Source organism: Armigeres subalbatus, unplaced genomic scaffold (assembly GCF_024139115.2).
Source record: "Armigeres subalbatus isolate Guangzhou_Male unplaced genomic scaffold, GZ_Asu_2 Contig1562, whole genome shotgun sequence".
NCBI classification, from domain to species: Eukaryota; Metazoa; Arthropoda; class Insecta; order Diptera; family Culicidae; genus Armigeres; species Armigeres subalbatus.
The window spans coordinates 19,831-42,685 of record NW_026942354.1 but is presented as its reverse complement, the minus strand read 5'-3'; the positions used below and the strand labels follow the sequence as shown (position 1 = coordinate 42,685).

Sequence of the window (22,855 nt, the reverse complement as noted above, 5' to 3'; positions counted from 1 at the left end):
TTCGATGAACCTACGCCGAATGGAGTATCCTTCTCCACTGGACTCGATCCTGGGCCAATCGCTTCCAGTCGCCCTGAACATTGAGCGCCCTCAGGTTCTCTTCAACTGCAAAAAGCCATCGTGTCCGCGGCCTTCCACGAAGCCTGCGGCCTCTTCCGGGTTCTCTACTAAATATTATCTTCGTTTGACGTTCTTCCGGCATACGAACAACGTGACCAGCCCACCGTAGTCTGCCGTGTTGTATAAGCTTATAAGCTATATCCAGCCCTTTATACACCTGGTACAATTCGTGATTCATGCGACGCCGCCAGATATTGTTCTCCTGTTTACCGCCGAGTATTTTCCACAACACCTTACGCTCAAACACTCCGAGAGCTTTCCGATCAGCCTCCTTTAACGTCCATGTTTCATGGCCGTATAAAGTCACCGGAAGAATCAGAGTAGTATACAGCGCAAATTTCGTTTTCGTTCGCAGACTACAGGCCTTAAACAGGTTACGAAGTCCGTAATAATAAGCCATATTCGCAGCTGCAATACGCCTTTTCGCCACACGGGTAACATCATTATCGCACGTCACTAGAGTTCCAAGGTACACAAATTCTTCTACAACTTCAAATTTTTCACCATCCAGCACCACTTCACTACCACCACCACTAATGAACCCACGTTGATTGCCAGCGATCATGTACTTCGTTTTGCTGGTATTGATCGTGAGTCCAATCCTCGCTGTCTCCCTCTTAAAAGGCGCAAAAGCCTCTTCCACGGCACGGCGATCAATTCCGATAATATCGATATCGTCCGCAAATCCCAGGAGCATATGCGATTTTGTGATAATGGTACCGCTTCTTTGCACACCAGCTCTTCTAATCGCTCTCTCGAGCGCTATATTGAACAGTAGATTCGAGAGTGCATCACCCTGCTTTAATCCATCTAAGGTAACAAATGACGTCGATATTTCATCCGCAACCCTTACACTTGATTTCGATCCGTCCAAAGTTATACGAATCAGCCGTATCAGTTTCGCCGGAAAACCATGTTCAAGCATAATTTGCCATAATTCATTCCGTTTCACTGAATCGTACGCCGCCTTGAAATCAATAAACAGATGATGTGTCTGCAAGTTGTACTCCCGGAATTTATCAAGGATTTGTCTCAGGGTAAACATTTGATCCGTCGTTGATTCACCCTCATGAAAACCTGCCTGGTATTCCCCGATAAAGGACTTTTCAATCGGTCTCAATTTGTTGAACAAAATAGGGGACATAATTTTGTACGCCAAATTAAGAAGGGTTATTCCTCTGTTATTAGCGCACTCCAGTCTGTGCCCTTTCTTAAAGTGAGGGCAAATGAGGCCTTCCAACCAGCTAGCAGGCATTTCCTCGTCTTCCCATATTTTCGACATAATATGGTGCAGAACTTCATAAAGCTGCTCACTGCCATGTTTGAGAAGTCCAGCCGGGAGCTGGTCCTTCCCCGCAGCCTTATTGTTTTTCAGCTCTTTGACAGCTTTTTTAACCTCATCTAGTGTAGGTGACGCCACAGCTTGTCCATCGTCGCTAATATTTATTCTGTTCACCGATGCACCGTCACTTCTCGTCTGTCACTCTCTGACACTCCACATCGAACCAACCCGTCCTGGGTCGCCTCTGTGCAGTGCCTACCACTTCTCGTGCTGTTGTGCTCACCGCTCCATGGATCGACTCCCATAGATCGTTGATGTTGTCGCTAACGTTGATTGCACTTATCCGTTCGTCGAGCTTCTGGCGGTACTCAGCCGATACTCCTTCCGCCGACAATCGCTGGATATTGTAACGCATCGTTCGCTGTGATCTTTTGTTCGATACAGTTGACAACCGTGATCGAATTTTACTGACAACGAGGTAGTGATCAGAGTCAATGTTCGGACCTCTGAATGTCCGCACATCGATAACATCCGAGAAATGGCGCCCATCCACCAGAACATGGTCTATCTGGTTGCAAGTTTCACCATTTGGGTGTCTGCAGGTGTGCTTTCGGATGTTCTTTCGTGCAAAGTAGGTGCTACTGATGGCCATCCCTCTGGCAGCAGCAAAATTTACTAGCCGTAGGCCGTTGTCATTGGTAGCGGAGTGAAGGCTCTCCCTACCGATTATGGGACGGAAAAAGTCCTCTCTACCGACCTGAGCGTTAGCGTCTCCGATAACAATTTTCACGTCATGCTTTGGGCACTCTCCATAGGCTTTATCAAGACATTCATAAAACGTGTCTTTCGCGTCGTCGGATTTATCGTTTGTCGGTGCGTAAACGTTGATTAGGCTGTAATTGAAGAATTTGCCCCGTATCCTCAACACACAGATTCGTTCGCTAATGGGTTTCCACCGCATCACTCGCTTCATCTGCTTGCCCATCACTACGAAACCAACTCCATGCTCTGCTTTTCACCGCCGCTGTGATAGATGTTATACTTAAATGCAGTATTGGTCGTGGGGTCCACGGCTCGGAATTCACGTTCTCCGGATCTAGGCCATCGGACTTCTTGAATAGCGGCCAAGTTCACTCCAACCTTCTGCAGTTCACGAGCCAGAAGGCTCACTCGTCCAGGTTCATTTAGGGTCCTGACATTCCAGGTACCGAGTTTCCAATCATAGTCCCTATTTCGTTGCCGGATCGGTTGCCAAAAATAACGTTCTCTTTTTCTTCTATCTCCATTTTTCGTGGTATTGAGAGGCTTCAGTAAGCTACCTTACCGGGATCGTGTCACCTACATCGCGCTGGTGGGGCTGTCAACTTAGGTGTAGCTGACGCGATACAGCATTTCGTTAATCAGCCGCTGGGTACCAGGCAGACGCTGTTTGAGCCGCACCTCCTGGTGAACAGACGCTCGAGGCGTACCTTCTCACTCTAGCTGATGTCAGAAGGACAACAGTGCCCAGGCTGCACCCTTAGCTGGCGGTCTTTTGTCATCGGACGACCCGTGGAAGCGTGAGATAGGGACTTGTGGGGACCAGAGCTCTGTTGGGCGCACCAGAAGATCCAATACAACTGGCAAATTGGTGGAGAGTTTCCGAGTCGATTGATATAGGGTAAATCATTACTTGGGCCTATGGACCCGATTCCCGGCTTACTGCACAGAAAACTAAGGATTTATACTTTTTGGAAGCCGTAGGTTTATGATTGATAATTTTAAAAAAGTCTCCCATTTATTTCGCACAATACTCAATATTTTCCAACCATTGATTTCACTCCTAATTGGCTCAATTATAGAAAATAAAAATGTAGATTCCGAACATTCGCTCTCCGTTGCTACACAACTGAGCAGGAGTGAAGCTTTCCACTTTTACAAAACGGTATTTCCATATAAACGCCTACCTGAAAATCGTCACAGTTCTCGATACAATCATTGCTTGAAGCTGTTAATATCCACACAATAGTTCAAAGCTCACGTACTTTAAGGTTCCCCAAACACACGCGACGCGACGGTCGCGACGCGTTTCTGTCGCCGTTGGTATGGAAACGTAAATAAAACATTGCCTGCAGCGAACCAACGATAGAATCGCTGCGACTAGTTGTCGCCGTCGCGGCGATGAAATCGCTTAGGTCTGGGGGAGCCTTTAATCTTTTCTATTTGTTTGTTTCACTAGAACTAATATAAACATATTAGAATACATTTAAAAATGTATCCTCAAACCGAACACAAATTCACCTCGGCATAAGAACTTCTAGCCGCACAGCGCTGCCAAAAGCCCAGGAGTATTTATTAGTATGAAAAAAATCCTTCATCGTTCATAGGAAAACTATCTAATACGTTGACGTTATCATGTTATTTATAATTCTCTCGATTTCAAAAAGTGAACAAATATAGTTTTTAAGTGTTGGGAAGTAATTTGGATGAGTGAATATATCTTTTCAACCAAATAAGAACTATTATAAATAATACCATCTGACATCATGTCGACGTTGAACGTGCATATTCTTGTTTACGTCGCATTTTCTACCGTCCCGAGAGAGAATGATAGTAAGATGTTGAGAGCAGAGATGCCAGATTTGAAGACATGTCTTCAATTTGAAGACATTTGAATCTCTGTGAAGACATTAATTTCGCGAAGACATTTTGAAGACTTTTCGAAATATTTGAAGACTTATCTACTTATTTGAAGACATTTGAAGACAATCCATAAGCCAGCTAATAGAAAATACAATTTTATTACTAACTTATAAATTCTGCGACTTCATTCCTTGTCGAGTTTCTGGTCGAGCCGGACGTTTTAATACATCCGTGTCTCATCACGCGGCTTACTTTAATCTTATAGAGTTTTTTTTACCCTTGTGCATCAAAGGGCTGTTTTTTATATCACACAGTAGTCATTCCTACTAGTGCGAAGTGCAGCTGCAAGGTGATCTTTCCAGCCGACTATCGGGAAGCGGGCTGTATTGACAAAGTCATTACAGTTCCGTTAATTAGTGCCATTTGCTGAAGCCAGGGGCCACTGATTTGGGGGGCAGGGGCCATGGCCCCGGGCCCCACAAATCTTATGTACCAAAACCAACCTATTTTGTACATTTTGGGGCCCCCACATACTGTTGGCCCCGGGGCCCCTTCCGGCTAAATCCGGCCCTGGCTGAAGCCAAAAGCTACTGTGACGACAACCAGCAGCAAGCGTCGTCATCAAAAGCTACCTACTCGGGAGAGTAGGCAGTAAACAGGCTAAGTGAAAAATTCCATTGTTCCGCTGTAGTCGATTCAACCACACTTCAGTGGTGCCGTTTTGTGCTCTGCCTATAGTTGGGCACGGTTGATATCGGTGGATAACAGTGGGACAAAAAGCAAAAAAGTTTGCCTGAAATATTATTATTGAATTTGTTTTTTTTTTTTTTTGTGTTTGTGTCGTTATTGTTATTATTAGTTAATTATTATTAGTATTATTTGCTTACTTTTTTTTCTTTTTTTTTTAATTATTTTGGGGATTTTGGGTTATATTACATGGACGAAGAAAACGGAGGCGAAACGCCTCCTAAAGACAACCACTGCACATTGGTCCAGGGAGAAGATAAAGTGGTAATAAGTTGTTCAAGCCGAAAATAGCAGAGATAGAAAAAACTTTGTTCTACTAAGTTGCTCCTAACGGTGAGGGGCTTATTGAGGTTTTCATAAAAATTAGGGTGGGCCACATTTAAAAAAATGAAAAATAAAACTTTTTCATTTCGAGAGATACGGCAATACAATGTTCCGCGAAGTTATAGTTCAGCCAGATTCCAAGAATTTTGCTAAAAAAAATTATTTCTCTAGTTCTTAAATTGACTGATTTAGAGCAATTTTCCCAAGTTTACTTAGGGTGGCCCTTAAAAAACAGTTTTTTGCTCTAACTTTTTGTTTCAAATTTCTCAGCAATGTGATGTTCAGAGCACTTTTGTGCTTTGCAGGGCGCAACTTTTCATGGACTTAGCGTTGCCATATCTCATGCGGATCAAAGTTATTAAGGTTTTCTTCGAAAAAACGTTTTCTTCTAAAGGCTGTATCTATGAATGGCGCAAACATTTTTTCAATCTGTTTTCTCGACCTTATTCTACTACTTTCAGGCTTCATTTCAGAGTGTTTAAATCAAGGGAATAATTGAAAATAACCCCATATTATTGCAATGAAAAATTACCGTTTTTTTTCCATTTTTAAGCACTAATTTGCTATTTTTAAGTGTTTTGCTTACATGGCTTACTTTGTGATATGGCAAACGCCACACCATTTAGTTATAGAGCCTGAGCAGAAGCTAATATCTTGAAAACAGCAGTTTTTATGAACTTGATATGAATAAGAGGTAACATGACAAAAAATAATAACAAAAATTAATATCCAAAATAAATACTTTAGGCATAACATTATCAGATATTTTAATACAAAACAAAAAATAATTATGTTCTGCCTTTGATATTGTAATAACAACATATGTTATGCTTTGAATATTTTGTATATTACTTTTTGTTATTTCGTATCTTATACATGTCAGTAATTTTCGCTGAGACCGAGCCACTATTTGCACGAGGTCTTTGAAAATGCCCAAATTTATGTTTATTAGAATGCTTTCGGCGAGTTTACTAAGGATCCGAGTTATTTTTTCAGAAAGATAGACCCCTCGTTAGTTATGGACGAAATCACTTTTATGGACCCTCGATTTTTGTCAATTCTTGATTTACCAAAACTGTCATAACTCCAACATTTCTCAACCGATCTTATGGATCAGCATATCGTTGGAAAGAAGAAGAGTGTATCCTCAATTTGCGATAATAACAATGGAGCAGCCATATTTGATTTGGCTGCCATCTTGAATTTATTTTTAAATTATTTTCCGCTAGATTTGCATAACCGATTTTGAATATCACCACATCGATGGAAATCTTAGCTTATATAGAGCTTTGTGTTAAAAAATCTCAGGTCTATGTTTTTTCTATCAAAAGTTTTGTACGATTCACCAAACTATTTTTTAAGGCCCATCTGACGAAAGAACATTATTTATACAAACAATATGAGACTACGACATCAGTTCATTGATTTCATACACTATTCTACGCCAAATATATTTTGAAAGTGAAGAGCATGTCTACAGCAGTAATTTATTTGGAAGGTTCAAAACTTTAATCCAATACTAAATCCAATATGGCTGCCCCATTGTTACTATTGCAAATTGAGGATACACTCTTCTTCTTTCCAACGATATGCTGATCCATAAGATCGGTTGAGAAATGTTGGAGTTATGACAGTTTTGGTGAATCAAGAATTGACAAAAATCGAGGGGTCCATAAAAGTGATTTCGTCCATAACTAACGAGGGGTCCATCTTTCTGAAAAATTCAACTCGGATCCCTAATAAACTCGCCGAAAGCATTCTAATGAACATAAATTTGGGCATTTTCAAAGACCTCGTGCAAATAGTGGCTCGGTCTCAGCGAAAATTACTGACATGTATAAGATACGAAATAACAAAAAGTAATATACAAAATATTCAAAGCATAACATATGTTGTTATTACAATATCAAAGGCAAAACATAATTATTTTTTGTTTTGTATTAAAATATCTGATAATGTTATGCCTAAAGTATTTATTTTGGATATTATTTTTGTTATTATTTTTTGTCATGTTACCTCTTATTCATATCAAGTTCATAAAAACTGTTGTTTTCAAGATATTAGCTTCTTCTTCTTTCTTCTTCATTGGCATTACATCCCCCACTGGGACATTGCCGCCTCGCAGCTTAGTGTTCACTAAGCATTTCCACAGTTATTAACTGCGAGGTTTCTAAGCCAAGTTACCATTTTTGCATTCGTATATCATGAGGCTAACACGATGATACTTTTATGCCCAGGAAGTCGAGACAATTTCCAATCCGAAAATTGCCTAGACCGGCACCGGGAATCGAACCCAGCCACCCTCAGCATGGTCTTGCTTTGTAGCCGCGTCTTACCGCACGGCTAAGGAGGGCCCCTATATTAGCTTCTGCTCAGACTCTATAACAAAATGGTGTGGCGTTTGACATATCACGAAGTAAGCCATGGAAGCAAAACACTTAAAAATAGCAAATTAGTGCTTAAAAATGGAAAAAACGGTAATTTTTCATTGCAACAATATGGGGTTATTTTCAATTATCCCCTCGATTTGAACACCCTGAAATGAAGCCTGAAAGTAGTAGAATAAGGTAGAGAAAACAGCTTGAAAAAATTTTTGCGCCATTTATAGATACAGCCGTTAGAAGAAACCGTTTGTTTTTTCGCAGCAAAACCTCTATACATTTTGATCTGCATGAGATATGGCAACACTAAGTCCATGAAAAGATGCGACCTGCAAAGCACAAAAGTGCTCTGAACATCACATTGCTGGAAAAATTTGAAACAAAAAGTTAGAGCATAAAAACTGTTTTTTGAGGGTCACCCTAAGTAAACTTGGGAAAATTGCTCTAAATCAGTCAATTTAAGAGCTAGAGAAATAATTTTTTAGAAAAATTCTTGGAATCTGGCTGAACTATAACTTCGCGGAACATTGTATAGCCGTATCTCTGCAAATGAAAAAGTTTTATATTTATTTCTTTCAAATGTGGCCCACCTAATTTTTATGAAAACCTCAAAGAACCTCTCACTGTTAGGAGCAACTTTGTAGAACAAAGTTTTTTTCTATCTCTGCTATGTTCGGCTTGAACAACTTATTACCGCTTTGTATGCTACCTGGACCACTGTGCAATGTCGTTCACACGCGATTCTACCAGGCTTCTTCGCCTGGGCCTTGGGTTGTTTACTTTCGGCAGAAAGTGAAAAGTATTGATTTTTTAGGAATCAAACGTGACTTGACGCGTCGTTTTCCGAAAACTGATTTTCATCAGATTAATAGGAACAAACTACGTGTAACCGCACCTACATATCAGGATGCAAATGCTATCGCAAAAGACCAACTGTATAGTGTAGAATATTTGGTTTATGTGCCCTCGTGGGAGGTCGAAATTGAAGGCGTGATAAACGCAGCGAGCCTGACTTGCAAGGATGTACTTGCAGGAAAAGGTCGTTTAAAGAATGCCCTGCAATCTACTGTGGATATTCTGGATTGCAAGGAGTTGCGTTCAGCTGCCATGATAGATGGTAAAAAAGTGTATTCCAAGTCAGGTTCACTTCGGGTTACGTTCGCCGGTTCGATACTCCCAAAATATGTAGATATCGAAAATATGTTGTTTCCGGTGCGTCTTTTGTACCCAGAGTTTTCAATTGTACCAACTGCAAACAGTTGGGGCACACTGCCGAGTTCTGCGACAACAAGCCCCGTTGTGGCAAATGTTTTGAGAAGCATAGGGAGGAGTCATGCCAACAACAAGCTACAAAATGTGCTTATTGTGGTCTGGACCCTCCCCATGGTTTGCAAGAATGCCCAGTGTACAGAAAGCGCACCCAAAAAGTGAAGCGTTCGTTGGTACAGCGCTCCAAGCAGTCGTATGCAGAAATGGTGAAGTCGCAAGACACATCCGCAACTGCCAACGCATCGGCTGCTATTTCAGCTGCCGTTCAAGTTAGTGATTTTTATGATGTCATTTCCATTGACGAATCGGACTCTGACGTAGCCGACATGGATGATTCTGCGGAGGTACCCGACCAGTAGATAGTAACAGATTTATATCAGACCTTGTTATTCTGTTACAGCAGTTTTTTATAACAGCGGTTGTTATAAAACATGTACCATTAGTAGTTAAAATAACAAAAATTGTAACAAAATCTCTTCTAGTTTTAACAAAAATATTACTCAATATGTTATGAATTGAACAAAATTATAACTCGTTGTGTTACATAAAAAGCGGTGAAAATAGCTTATACTATAACAAATTATGTTCTTGCAAAGATTATGATTATCCATAATGTAGGCAATTATCTTGTCCAGCTGGTTCAACTTTGAATGTAGATTCAAGTTATACTATAGGTGACACCTTACTTTTTTTTCCAATTCCTATCTACCAAAAATGTAGGCAATTTTTTTTTCTGGGGAAATAAACATAACACATTGTGTAATAATCATGTTATGACGATCATGAAATTTTATTTCCTTCATCTTTGGCAGAGAATTTATAACAAAATTATTGCAAATTTTGTTATTTGTAACACATATTGATATAATTGTGATAAAATTTTGTTATGACTAACTAGTCGGGTACACGTACCCGAAAAGAGGAAAAAACCGTCTTCCCCGGGATTGCGCCGTAAGAAAACAAAAATCATCCCTAGAAGCTTGCCGAAATCTGATGGTAATGGGGATTATTTAAAATTCGAAGCAACCTGTCTATACTGCTCCTTTTGACCCATGTTGCAGTAAGACATTCCCGCCATGGCCGAAAACTGATGTGACAAAGAAACAGCAGTCAAGGAATATCTCTGAGCAGAAAACTGCTACTCGCACTTCCAAAAAAAGAATCTCGTCCAAGCGAGGATTGATCTCCTTTAAGGACCTTGTGGATCGTATTTTGAACTTATTCAATATTCCGAATTCATTGAGGCCAATCATTGACCTCTTTATTCCAACAGTCGGAAGTTATCTGAAGCAATTGACTGTTTCATGGCCCTTCTTGCAGGACTTGTATCTTTCAATGGATAATACGGCCATACAAGATACAATCACTGTGCTGCAGTGGAACTGTCATAGTCTGAAACATAAATTGGACGTGTTTAAGTTTTTAATTCGCAACTCCGATTGCGATATATTTGCACTCTGTGAAACATGGCTTTCTTCTGAAGATGAAATCAACTTCCACGATTTTAACATTATTCGCCAAGATCGGAATGATCATTATGGTGGCGTTCTTTTGGGAATCAAAAAATGTCACACTTTCTACAGAATTCCCATTCCGACTGTTAATTGTTTAGAAATCGTCGCTTGCCAAGTAAAGGTAAAGAAAAAAGACCTTTGCATAGCTTCAGTGTATATTCCCCAAATGCCTCACTTAATCGTCGGCATCTTTGGAGCGCAGTCTCTCTTTTATCATCCCCAGTTTTAATACTGGGTGATATGAATGCACATGGTATTGCATGGGGCGAAACTAGAGACGATAACAGAGCGCCTATTTTCTATGATTTGTGCGACGATTTCAACTTGAATATTTTGAACACAGGCGAAGTAACTCGAATAGGACCTCAAGGTCAGGAAAGTCGAATAGATCTGTCTTTATGCTCTAATTCACTATCATTAGATTGCACGTGGAAGGTAATCCAAGATCCCCATGGTAGTGACCACATGCCGATAGTCACCACAATCAAAGGCGGCTATCAACGATCAGTGCCAGTTAATGTTCCTTCGACCTCACGAAAAACATTGACTGGCAAAACTTTGCATCGGCAGCGATACAAATTGGTATTGAACCAACTGATATTCTTCCACCACTGGATGAATATCGATTCCTCTCCGAATTGATTCATAAATGCGCACTAGAAGCTCAGAAACGACGCGTTCCAAGTACATCTGTCATAAGAAGACCAGCCACTCCTGGATGGGACGATGAATGTACTAAGTTGTATTCTGAGAAATCTGATGCCTTCAAGGCTTTTCGTAAACACGGAAGGTCTGAGCTATTTGAAGTGTACTTGAGGCTTGAAAGAAAGCTAAAAAGTCTTCTTAAGGTTAAGGCTAAAAAACGTAGCTACTGGCGACGTTTTGTCGAGGGACTATCACGAGAAACCTCAATGACAACACTTTGGAAAACGGCCCGCAACATGCGGAACCGCATTTCCACCAACGAGAGTGAAGAATACTCCAATCGATGGATATTCAACTTCGCAAAAAAAGGTCTGTCCAGATTCCGTACCAGCAGAACCGCTATTTCGAGAATCAGTCAATGATCCCGGTTCTTTGGGTGGACCATTCTCAATGCTGGAACTTTCTATGTCTCTTCTTTCATCAAATAACTCTGCTCCGGGATGCGATAACATCAAATTCAATCTTCTTAAAAACCTCCCAGATATCGCAAAAAGACGATTACTTGACCTGTACAACTGTTTCATGAAGTACAACATTGTGCCACCAGAATGGAGACAGGTCAAAGTAATAGCTATTAAAAAGCCTGGGAAACCAGCGTCTAATCACAATTCATACCGACCGATTGCCATGCTATCATGCATGAGAAAATTATTGGAGAAAATGATCCTTTCAAGAATTGATCATTGGGTCGAGCAAAATGCATTACTATCAAATACTCAGTTCGGTTTTCGAAAAGGTAAAGGAACAAATGATTGTCTAGCGTTGCTCTCTTCAGATATACAGCTGGCCTATGCGCACAAGGAGCAATTGGCTTCAGTATTCTTGGATATTAAGGGCGCTTTTGATTCAGTTTCCATTGAAGTACTGTCAGACAACCTGCACAGTAGTGGATTACCCGTTATTTTGAATAATTTCTTGTACAATTTGTTGTCAGAAAAACAAATGAACTTTACACTCGGCACTCTGACAACTTCCAGAAATAGCTACATGGGCCTTCCTCAAGGATCATGTTTAAGTCCCTTGCTTTATAATTTCTATGTTAAAGATATTGACAATTGTTTGGAAGGACAATGCACGCTCAGACAACTTGCAGATGATGCCGTGATCTCTTTAAGAGGTTCATGTGCAGAAGTCCTGCAAGGACCATTGCAAAGTTCCCTAAATAATCTGACTGTTTGGGCCAGACATTTAGGGATCGAGTTCTCTCCGCAAAAAACTCAATTGGTTGTGTTTACTAAGAAGCGGTATCCTGCTCAACTGAAACTCAAGCTGTTGAATGATGACATCAACCAATCTTTATCTTCAAAATACCTTGGGGTCTGGTTTGATTCTAAGTGTACCTGGAAAACCCATATTGATTATTTGATAGAGAAATGCCGAAAAAGGACTCATTTTCTACGTTCTATCTCCGGAACGTGGTGGGGCGCTCACCCGGAAGATCTCATCAAACTATATAGAACGACTATTCTCTCTGTTTTAGAGTATGGCTCTTTCTGCTTCCTCTCAGCAGCTGATTGCCACCTGATCAAATTGGAACGAATTCAATATCGTTGTTTGCGTATTGCTCTTGGCTGTATGCATTCAACGCATAACATGAGCCTGGAGGTGCTTGCTGGAGTCACTCCTTTAAAGCACCGCTACTGGGAACTCTCACTTAGAATACTGATCAAATGTGGGACAAGTAACACACTTGTCTTAGAAAATTTCGATAATATGCTTGAACTGATTCGTCAGTCAAGATTCCTGAGGGTCTACCTCAACTACATATCGACAGATCTTTGTCTTCCATGTTATAATCCACCACGAGTTAACTTCATCAACGACAGTTCCTCCATTGAATACGATCTGTCCATGAAACATGCAATTCAAGGAATACCAGATCATCTTCGAAATCTTTCCATTTCTCCTATTTTTTCCGGAAAATATGAACATGTCAATTGCAACAACAGATATTTCACTGATGGTTCTCGCATCAACGGATCCACTGGCTTCGGTGTCTTCAATGTAAATTCAACCACCTTCCGAAAACTTCAGGAACCGTGTTCGGTTTATGTTGCTGAGCTGGCAGCAATTAACTTCGCTTTGGGGATAATTTCCGATCAGCCCGTAGACCATTATTTCATCTTCTCGGATAGTCTTAGTTCTATCGAGGCACTCCGGTCGATGAAACCTGTTAAGCACGCATCTTACTTTCTTACAAACATAAGAGAGCAGATGCGTGATTTGGTCGAAAAGATCATTCAAGATTACCTTTGTATGGGTCCCATCCCATTGCCTAATCCATGGCAATGAGAAGGCGGACTTGCTAGCAAAGGTGGGCGCACAGGAAGGTGAAGTTTATGACAGACAAATCTCGAACAACGAGTTTTTCCCATTAGTTCGTCAGAGTACTCTTCAAAATTGGCAAACGATTTGGTCACACAATGAACTTGGAGGGTGGCTATTTTCCATAGTTCCTAAAGTTTCTGCGCGAGCGTGGTTCAGAGGTGAGGACTTGAGCCGAGGCTTCATTCGCACGATGTCGAGGCTTATGTCCAATCACTATTCACTAAACGCACATCTCTATAGAATAAACTTGGTCGATAGCAACCTATGTAGGTGTGGAGCCGGTTACGATGACATCGATCACGTAGTTTGGTATTGCTCGGAAAACGACGCCTCCAGAGAGCAACTATTGGATTTTATTGTGACCCGAGATAAACAATCCTTCAGGGAAGTAAGAAGTGTTTTGGGGATTACGAAGTGGTTTACATGCAGGCAATTTATGCCTTTCTTTCCTCGTTTGACATCAAAGTCTAATATTTCATTTTTTTTTTCAATTTTTTTCTTCTCTCTTTCTTATTGTTCCATGTACCATGAAGCTCTGACCATCCGGAAAATGCTCACTGACAAACCACAACTCGAACACGACGCTACGATACAACGTTTTGACGTCAAATACCCGGATGAGCAGCTGTAATACCCCAAACCAAAATCAACCCTGCCCATCCTGCAATTACGCAATCTAACCTTGACTCGCCCCGAGTACCTTGGTCAACGTCCCTCTCCCCTTACTAACCGCTAAGAATACCGATATAGTATGTAAATATCACAAAGAGCCTCGCCTCCGTCAAGTGTTATACACGCCTGAGCCTGTCAAATAAATGCAATAGATATCAAAAAAAAAAAATCTGCGACTTCAATGAAAATCATATAAATATCACGCGCTGGTTAAAAAAATCCCGATGGCAGCGACATTTTTGACGCGTCTGTGAAAAATATTTCGATCATTACATTGGAGCTGATCTAATTTACGGTAAAAGTGAACTGAATTTTTCTATCACTTGATTCAATCTAATCAACCGTTGAGCTAGAACCAGATTTTTTTCTAAATTCCTTCTGAATTCATCTGAACTTTTTGACATTCCTCTGAATATCCGTCGGTAAACTCTTTGAATTTTATCGTTCCAATTTTAGTATATGTCCAGCCGAAGCTAGGACTAAACTCTTTGAATTTTCTGTGGATTTAAAAAAGAATTGTCAGTAAAAATTTAAAAGAATTTTTCGTGTAAAATAAGGAGAATTTCCGTTGAAAATTATCAGGAATTTCTCGTCTAAATTCAAAAAAATTTAAATTAAAAATTCAGTACAAATTATCGTGGAAGTAAATTATGATTTCCGTAAAGAAGAAATAAAGGAAATCCTCCAAAATTTAAACGGAAAATTCTTCTTAATTTCCACAAGTTCTTCTGAAAATGTTGCCGAAAGATTCTCCAAGAATCCTCCAGAATTTCTTTCGGAAATTTCCTCAGAAATACCTCAAGAAGCTCCTCCAAGAATTTATCCAGAACTACCACCAAGATTTCCTCCGGAAGTTTCTTAAGAAAGAAACCGGAAATTCCTTAAGTTGTTTCTCAGGAATATCCTTCAGAAATTCATCAGGAAAATCCCTCCGGAATTCATCCTGAAGCCTACATACAGGGCCGGATTTATGGGGAGGGCGGGGGGTGCGTGGCCCCGGGCCCCCACAAATCTTATGTACCAAAATCAACCTTTTTTGTACATTTTGGGGCCCCCACAAGCTGTTGGTCCCGGGGCCCCCTTCCGGCTAAATCCGGCCCTGCCTACATAAACTTCTTCTTATGTTCTTCCAGGGAAACCTCCTGAAACCTCCTTCCAGCAGTTCCTCCGGAAGTTCCTTCAGAAATTTCTCTGGAAGTTCCTTCAGTAAATCCTTGGAATGTTCTAACAGGAATTCCTCGGGAAATTTCTTCAAGAGTTCTCCAGAAGTAATTAGAAGCTCCATCCAGCAGAAAATAGTATGAGTAATAAGATGCTCCATCAGGAATTTATCCAGAAGTTGCTCCAAAAATTTATCCAGAAGTTCCTTAAGAGATTTCTCTGAATGTAAATTTTGAATCCCCACAGGGTACTCTTTAAAAAAAAATTGGAAGAATTCCTCGTGGAAATTCAGTTAAAAAAATCCGGTGGAGTTTTAATCAAAGACTCAGTAGAAAATCCAGGGGAAACTCGTTATACACTATCTCGTGAAAATTTTAAAGTAAATTTGAACAATTTGAATGTTGAAAAATAAACATTATTCCACATTAGTTAAAAAAGGAAATGTTTTTTTATTCTTAGAGTTTGTCGACTGGCTAAGAAAATGATTGAATTTACAAACCTATTGAATTTTGAAATTTCTCGCTGATAATCATAATTTTAATGTTGAAGACATTTGAAGACATTTTTAAACGACTATGAAGACATTTGAAAATATCATCTGGCATCCCTGGTTGAGAGATTGAGTGAAATTTTGCTTAGGCCGGGAACTGGTTTGGAAGTGGGCCGGATATGTAATCGCTATGACTGAAATGAGTGCTGCACATCGTTAATTCAAATCAAATGAAAGCTTTTTCAAACGATGTTTACCAAGAAAAACTATTTTTAAGCAGAAGTGAACCCCTTTGCAGTATTGCACGGCCCACGAAATTCAGGAAAAGTTGCTTCCTGTCATAAATATTAATTAAATAATGCAGTCGTAATCATGTTAGGCCGGGGATAGGGTAAGAAACCCTATAAATCTCAAAAATACATCGAAAGATTAACTAACCAACTATAACTATTCCAAATCTTACATGATTTCGTGACAGTCCTCAATATTAAAATTTTCATTTTACACCCTGTATTCGAGTCTTCCCTTTAGACGTAGTTTACGTCAAAATGAGATAAAGATGGGAGATGTGAGAAGGAAGAAGTGAACCATGCGAATTTGACGTCACACGTTCCATTGCTTGGATTGCAATCGTGGTATCATGCTCGTTTGGCTACACTAGTTGAGAGTTTGTTCGGCTACCCTCATCTTCGCCTCAGTTCGTCTATAGAACCTACAGTGTCTATAATCTAGACTACTTTCCGATTTGGGTACATTATTTAGACCACTACCCGGGATGTGAGTGGTCGTCGAGTAACTCCATAGCATTATCGAGTTCGCAAGGGGAAGGCAGAACATCAGTAAGGAACTGAAACAGAACCAGCTGGTGTTCGAGTCGTAAGACAAGAACAGGACGCTTTTATCAGCCACCCCGGAGAAGCGAGGAGGCCGACAAAGGTGCACAACTGAGGCCTTTTCCTTCCTTGGAACATCGACTATAGCCGAAGTGATTGATTTCGCCCTGACGGCCAACGAGAAAAAGATTGCGCCTAACCAAAAACGGCTCAGGCACCAAACCGGCGAAGGTGTTCAAAGCCAAACAGTAGGCGATAGTATGCCGAACGAGCTGTAGTGATGCCCGAAGCGAAAGGCACCAACCAGGCGCAAATTGCCGGGCCGCAAGAGGGTACCTATCGGGAAAAGATCTTAGGTGACGGCGCCGAGGTGAGATCGTTGGGTACGGAAGTGACCTTCCAGTGCAAGCAACTGGACGAGGTCACGAACGCGGACGTCATGTTGGTTGGGAAGGGCACAAGGCGCAAGAATGCGATAAGTCACCAAAGTGTCCATCTGCTCCAGCAAAAAGCAAGCTTGTAATCACGTTATGGGTGAATCCCAGTGTCCCATCGGAGAGGAAAACAAGAAGAAGCCAAGCAAGCAACACAGTTGTATCTTAACCACTGTGCATCTGTCCAGGAGCTGCTGTGGCAGTCGGTCTCGGAGTCGAGGACCGATGTCGTTCTTCTGTCCGACCCGTACAACGTTCCTGACTTGGGTCGTTATCGCGCATCTCGGAATTTATTCCACGTACCACAAGGAGCAAGCAATTTATTTGAAACAGGTCGACAGACCTTTGCTTACGCGTGTAGATCTAAATACCTTACTTAAGGATTTTTTTGGATAGCCAAGAAGTTATTCTTCATACACATTCTATTCTATGTACCACAAAGAGCATGCACCATGTTTGAAACAGGTCGACAAAACCGATTTTTTTATTAAAAGTCGTTTTTTACGCGATTATCGGGATTTACGCGGATTTCTTCAAAAGTTTTTTTTTTTCACGCGGTTTTTTAAAAAGGTTCGGAAACACGTAAAAACCACCTAAAAACGATTTTTATTGAAGTCGTTTTTTACGCGATTTTCGGGATTTACGCGGTTTTGATTTACGTGGAACGTATCCCCCGCGTAAAAACCGACTCCAGTGTACAAATATTTTGAATAGTAGAAATGGTGAAAAATCTTTAAAATCGCTCCAGAAAATGCAAAATTGATAGTGACATTTTACTAAAGGAATTATTACCGTTATCAAGTTATAAATCAAAGCTTCATTTTGAATTCAATTCAATTCAAATGCCACTACGAAGTTGCAAATTATTCTTTACCAAAATCAGAGCCCCAAGAATCTTTATCTTAGTCTTTCATAAATACTGTAAGTTCCGGAAAGATACAATTTCGAAATCCCGAGAACTGCCTTGAGGATACCAAAAACTAAAATTATAAATTAGCTCAGACCAGCTTCGAACCAATGACGTCGCGAAAAAGAGGCCATACGAGTAAATTGTGCGTGATACATGGTGCTCTTGTTCAATCACATCTTCATTGATAATATTGGATTGAATTTTTCTAAGTTCAAATCGTAAACGACAAGGCCAGTAAACGTCAAGACTTAGAAGAATTTTTCCTAGCAACCCGCGCGTGCAGTGCTTTATTGAAGGAACAATCAAGATAAGAAGAGGTTGAAGAATGGAAGGAAAATTAAAATACTAGAGATCGAAAATAGCTCGTTGCTATAGACGAATCCAAGTAAAAATAAGAAGAAGACACACGACGGTGTTAACTTTGACAGATCCTACAGCACAGCATAGGAAGATCATTTTAAAATGCTTATAATAAATTCTAGACAAAATGTAATTAAAATCTGATTTATGTATGATACGGAAAAAGTTCCGAACTATATGATAGATGCATTTGCAAAAAATTGAGATAAGCTTCTAAATATGTAATTTAGAACTTTTTCCGTATATCACATTAATCAGATTTTAATTGCAATTTGTCTAGAATTTATTTTAAGCATTTTAAAATGATCTTCCTATGCTGTGCTGTAGGATCTGTCAAAGTTAACACCGTCGTGTATCTTTTTCTTACTTTTACTTGGATTCGTCTATAAAAAACGACAACAAAACAAATGTCATCTCTTGTTTTTAATGTGCTTGTTATTGTTCCTAGATGATCTAGTAGCCTAGAAATATGAATATATCGATATAAGGAGAGAGAATGCCGATTAAAATAACACATCGAGATAGAGAGATATCGAGATATGAAGGTCATTGAGATGTAGAAAATTCAAAATTTAAATGTATATAGATTGACAGGACCCAGAAAACCATCGACATAGGGAGAGATTTCGAGACATAGAACATCTCGATGTAGGGAGTAGAGTGTACATATTTTAAAACCATAATCTTTCTCCACGATTTTTCTAAATATTATTCAATAAATCGACTGCGTTTTTATTTTGTACTATTCTTCTTCTTAACTAAGCTGCGAGGCGGCTCTGTCCCAGTGCGGGGATGTAATGCCACATCCCCACACTGGGACAGAGCCGCCTCGCAGCTTAGTGTTCATTGAGCACTTCCACAGTTATTAACTGTAAAATTTCTAAGCCAGGTTATTATTTTTGCATTCGTATATCATGAGGCTAGCACGATGATACTTTTATGTCCAGGGAAGTCGAGACAATTTCCAATCCGAAAATTGCCTAAACCGGCACCGGGAATCGAACCCAGCCACCATCAGCATTTTCTTTCTTTGGAGCCGCGCGTCTTACCGCACGGCCCCTTATTTTGTAGTATGATTGTCCGAATTGTACAAAGCTGTACTGATCTTGTATTTCGTTTAGATACGATTAGCTAATTTTTAAAGTTTGCTAATTAAAAAACGCTAAGTTGAAGAAAGAATGTCGTGACCCCACAAAACCAATATGATGTTTGCTATAATGTGGTTAAATAATATAATCTCTACTTATCCTGCATACATGCATCTAGACGACGCGAATTTGTCGTAGATTTCATGATTTGTATAACAATCAAGGAATTGTCGACCGAGATTGAAACTCATCCACTCATCACTTCTTTAATAGAAATTGATTGACATATCACATGTTGACCTCGAACTTGCATTCGGAGCATAACCCTGCCAACTGAAACAAACTCAATTATCGAATCGGTTGGATCTTCTATTTTAATCTTACAGCAAAGCCCTATTACATACTCGATTCAATCACCACCCAGTGCCTAATTTATTTTTATCAAACCGCTTCACTACATCTAGTTTTTTCCGTTTCATGACACTTTAGCTCTATCAGCGTCTCAAACAGTTGGCTTAAGTGGCATATATTACATAGCTATCGTGTGTTAGTGAATTCAACACAGCGCAATCCCATCGTTATCTAAATTACCCTTTCTGACATAAATTATCATCTCACTTTCAGAGCGAGTGGTGCCTCGTCCGCACTGAAAACGATCTCGGCCGCCACTGCGTCACCGAAGCGGGCCCTAACGAAAGCCGCTGTCACTGCCACCGTCCAGCACCAGCAAACCCGGGACTACCATGAAGTTACCGGCGACATCATCAGCCCCTCGATGATCCAAGGGATCGATCACTTGCGTGATCCACGGCTGAACAAAGGTTTGGCCTTCACCCTTGAGGAGCGCCAGGTGCTGGGCATCCACGGGCTGCAACCCGCCCGGTTCAAGTCCCAGGATGAGCAGCTGGAACTGTGCCGAATCTCGATCTCGCGCTACCAGGAGGATCTCAACAAGTACCTTTACCTGGTGGACCTGCAGGATCGTAATGAGAAGCTGTTCTTCAAGTTGATCTCCGAAGATGTCGAGCAGATGATGCCGATCGTCTACACGCCCACTGTGGGGCTGGCCTGTCAGAAGTTTGGGTTGATCTACCGACGACCCCGTGGTCTGTTCGTCACGATCAACGATCGTGGCTACGTCTACGAAGTCCTTCGTAACTGGCCAGAGCACGACGTGCGTGCCATCGTTGTAACAGATGGGGAGCGTATTCTTGGTTTGGGTGATTTGGGAGCTTGCGGAATGGGTATCCCAGTCGGTAAGCTCGCGTTGTACACTGCCTTGGCTGGAATTCCACCACATCAGTGTCTTCCGATTGTAATTGATGTCGGAACAAATAACCAGGCCTTGCTGGAGGATCCTTTGTATGTAGGACTCCGGCAGAAGCGTGTTTCTGGTAAGGAGTACGATGACTTTATCGATGAGTTTATGGAGGCGGTAGTGAAGCGGTACGGCCAGAATACGCTGATCCAGTTCGAAGATTTCGGCAACCACAATGCATTCAGATTCTTGGATAAATATCGGGATACGTACTGCACCTTCAACGATGACATCCAAGGCACGGCTTCGGTGGCAGTAGCAGGACTGCTGGCATCAAAGCGAATCACCGGCAAGAAGATTTCGGAAAATACTTTCTGCTTCCTGGGAGCAGGAGAAGCTGCCATCGGTATCGCCGATTTGGTGGTCAAGGCCATGCAGACAGAAGGTTGCGGACTACAGGAAGCTCGCGACAAGATCTGGTTGTTCGACATTGACGGTCTCCTGGCTAAGGGTCGTCCGGAAGGCCGATTGGGTGGCCACAAGGCATTCTATGCTAAGGATCACAAGGTGATGAAGAACTTTGCCGAGGTGATCAATGAAGTTAAGCCGTCTGTGCTGATCGGTGCATCGGCTGCTGGAGGAGCCTTCACACCGGAGATTCTGCAAACCATGGCCAAGAACAATAAACGACCTATTATTTTTGCTCTTTCGAATCCAACGTCGAAAGCCGAATGTACCGCACAAGCAGCCTACGAAAATACTGAGGTGAATTAGTTACATCAAGACCTACGGATATTCAAATCATTATAATTTTCTTTTTATTTTCATAGGGCCGTTGTATCTTCTCATCGGGATCTCCATTCCCTCCAGTTCAGTTCGGTGGTAAGACCTTCAGTCCCGGTCAAGGCAACAATGCCTACATTTTCCCGGGTGTTGCCTTGGGAGTTATCGTCACAGGAACCCATCACATCCCAGAGGACATGTTCCTGATTGCTGCTCAGGCTGTGGCCGACCACGTGTCTCAGGAAGATCTGGACAAGGGTTCGCTCTACCCACCTCTAGGCTCCATTCAGGACTGTTCTCTTGAGATCGCTGTCGGAGTCACCAAGTATGCTTACGAGAAAGGTAAGATTGTCGTCAAATCACACCATTGATGACAACAATTGATCGTTGAAATTACGTTTCTTCCAGGTCTCGCCTCGACATACCCCGAACCACAGGACAAGCTGGCGTACATCAAGTCTCATTTGTACAACTTCAACTACGAAAGTGCCATGCCCGTTACCTGGAAATGGCCCCCACAGAAGGAAGCTCCTACTCGCCCCATCACCCCTACCAAGCTGCAGGCATAAGACCTTGGCTCAGTTTCTCAAGTGCAGCCAGTATTTATTTTACTTTTACACATCGTCAATTCGCCCTCGTTTTGTACCAATTTAGTTTCTTATTTATTACCCTAGATATTCTCTTCTGTCGGACGACATGAGGTCGATTGAGGCTGCTCAAGCTCAGTAACGACATTTCATCAGGTTTTTCATTCGAAAAAAAAAATTCGCACCGATTGTGATACCAACGCTGATTAACGCTAATCGACTAGAATTACGTGTAAAATTGCTCTTTTATCATTATCAAAGGTAGGCCAAACGCGCTCTACTGCAAACCATTGGATGTTCCTCTTGAAAAGCAAAATCATGAAGAAAAATGTGGATAGATTTTTTCCTACTTCACTCCAAAGGTCTACTACTCAGAAGGACAGTTCGAGCACCAACCAGCACAGTGGGCGACAATTAGATTAGCTATTATTAGAGACGCGGCAGCAGATATGAGCGAACAAAAAAGGAAGCTGCAACTACATTGTTATAAAACCTTGAAAAATAAGAGAAGGGAGGAATGCCTCCGAAACAAAAGCCGTACTGAATTATCAACTAGTAGGACATTTAAGTTTTAAGATCTGTTGGAGGGATTCGATGAAATGAAGACAAAGTTGAATATCATTTATCCAACCAGCAACGATTCGTGACTACAATAAAATTGTGTTACCCTAAAAAAAAGGTCTGCAGTATTATCAAATACGTTTTTCACAGTCCATGCAACACTTCAGACATTATTGTAGTGGTACCGTCCAGAGTTATAAAATATCATAGGAATCTATTTGCCTAATTTTCCAGGAACGACAAGTGAATAACGCATTTTACAGTTACTAATATCCCCAGAACCTTATTCTCTAGAATTGCACCATCGTTTTATAACTGATAGTTGATCAATCTCAGAGGTTTCGAAGATTTTTAGCCGACCAATCTCTTGCTCATTCCATCTCTTACGGTGTTGCCATGTCCATGTTGTATTCTTCTCTTCCAATT

General features: G+C 41.0%; 1 protein-coding gene across 2 annotated transcripts in view; it reads left to right on the top strand.

Moving 5' to 3' along the window:
• The window catches only part of LOC134203001 (NADP-dependent malic enzyme-like), a 30,672-nt gene extending 8,126 nt beyond the window's left edge, over positions 1–22,546 (top strand). Inside the window, exons 2-5 of one of the 2 annotated variants that reach the window (XM_062677999.1) lie at positions 19,865–21,263; positions 21,329–21,623; positions 21,690–21,880; positions 21,956–22,546. In XM_062677999.1, coding sequence (XP_062533983.1) covers positions 19,865–21,263; positions 21,329–21,623; positions 21,690–21,850 — 1,855 coding nt within the window. In that variant the 3' untranslated portion in view covers positions 21,851–21,880; positions 21,956–22,546. Of the gene's footprint in view, positions 1–19,864; positions 21,264–21,328; positions 21,624–21,689 lie in introns of both variants that reach the window. The other variant, XM_062677998.1, reaches the window with a different exon arrangement.
• The last annotated feature ends 309 nt before the right edge of the window (positions 22,547–22,855 follow it).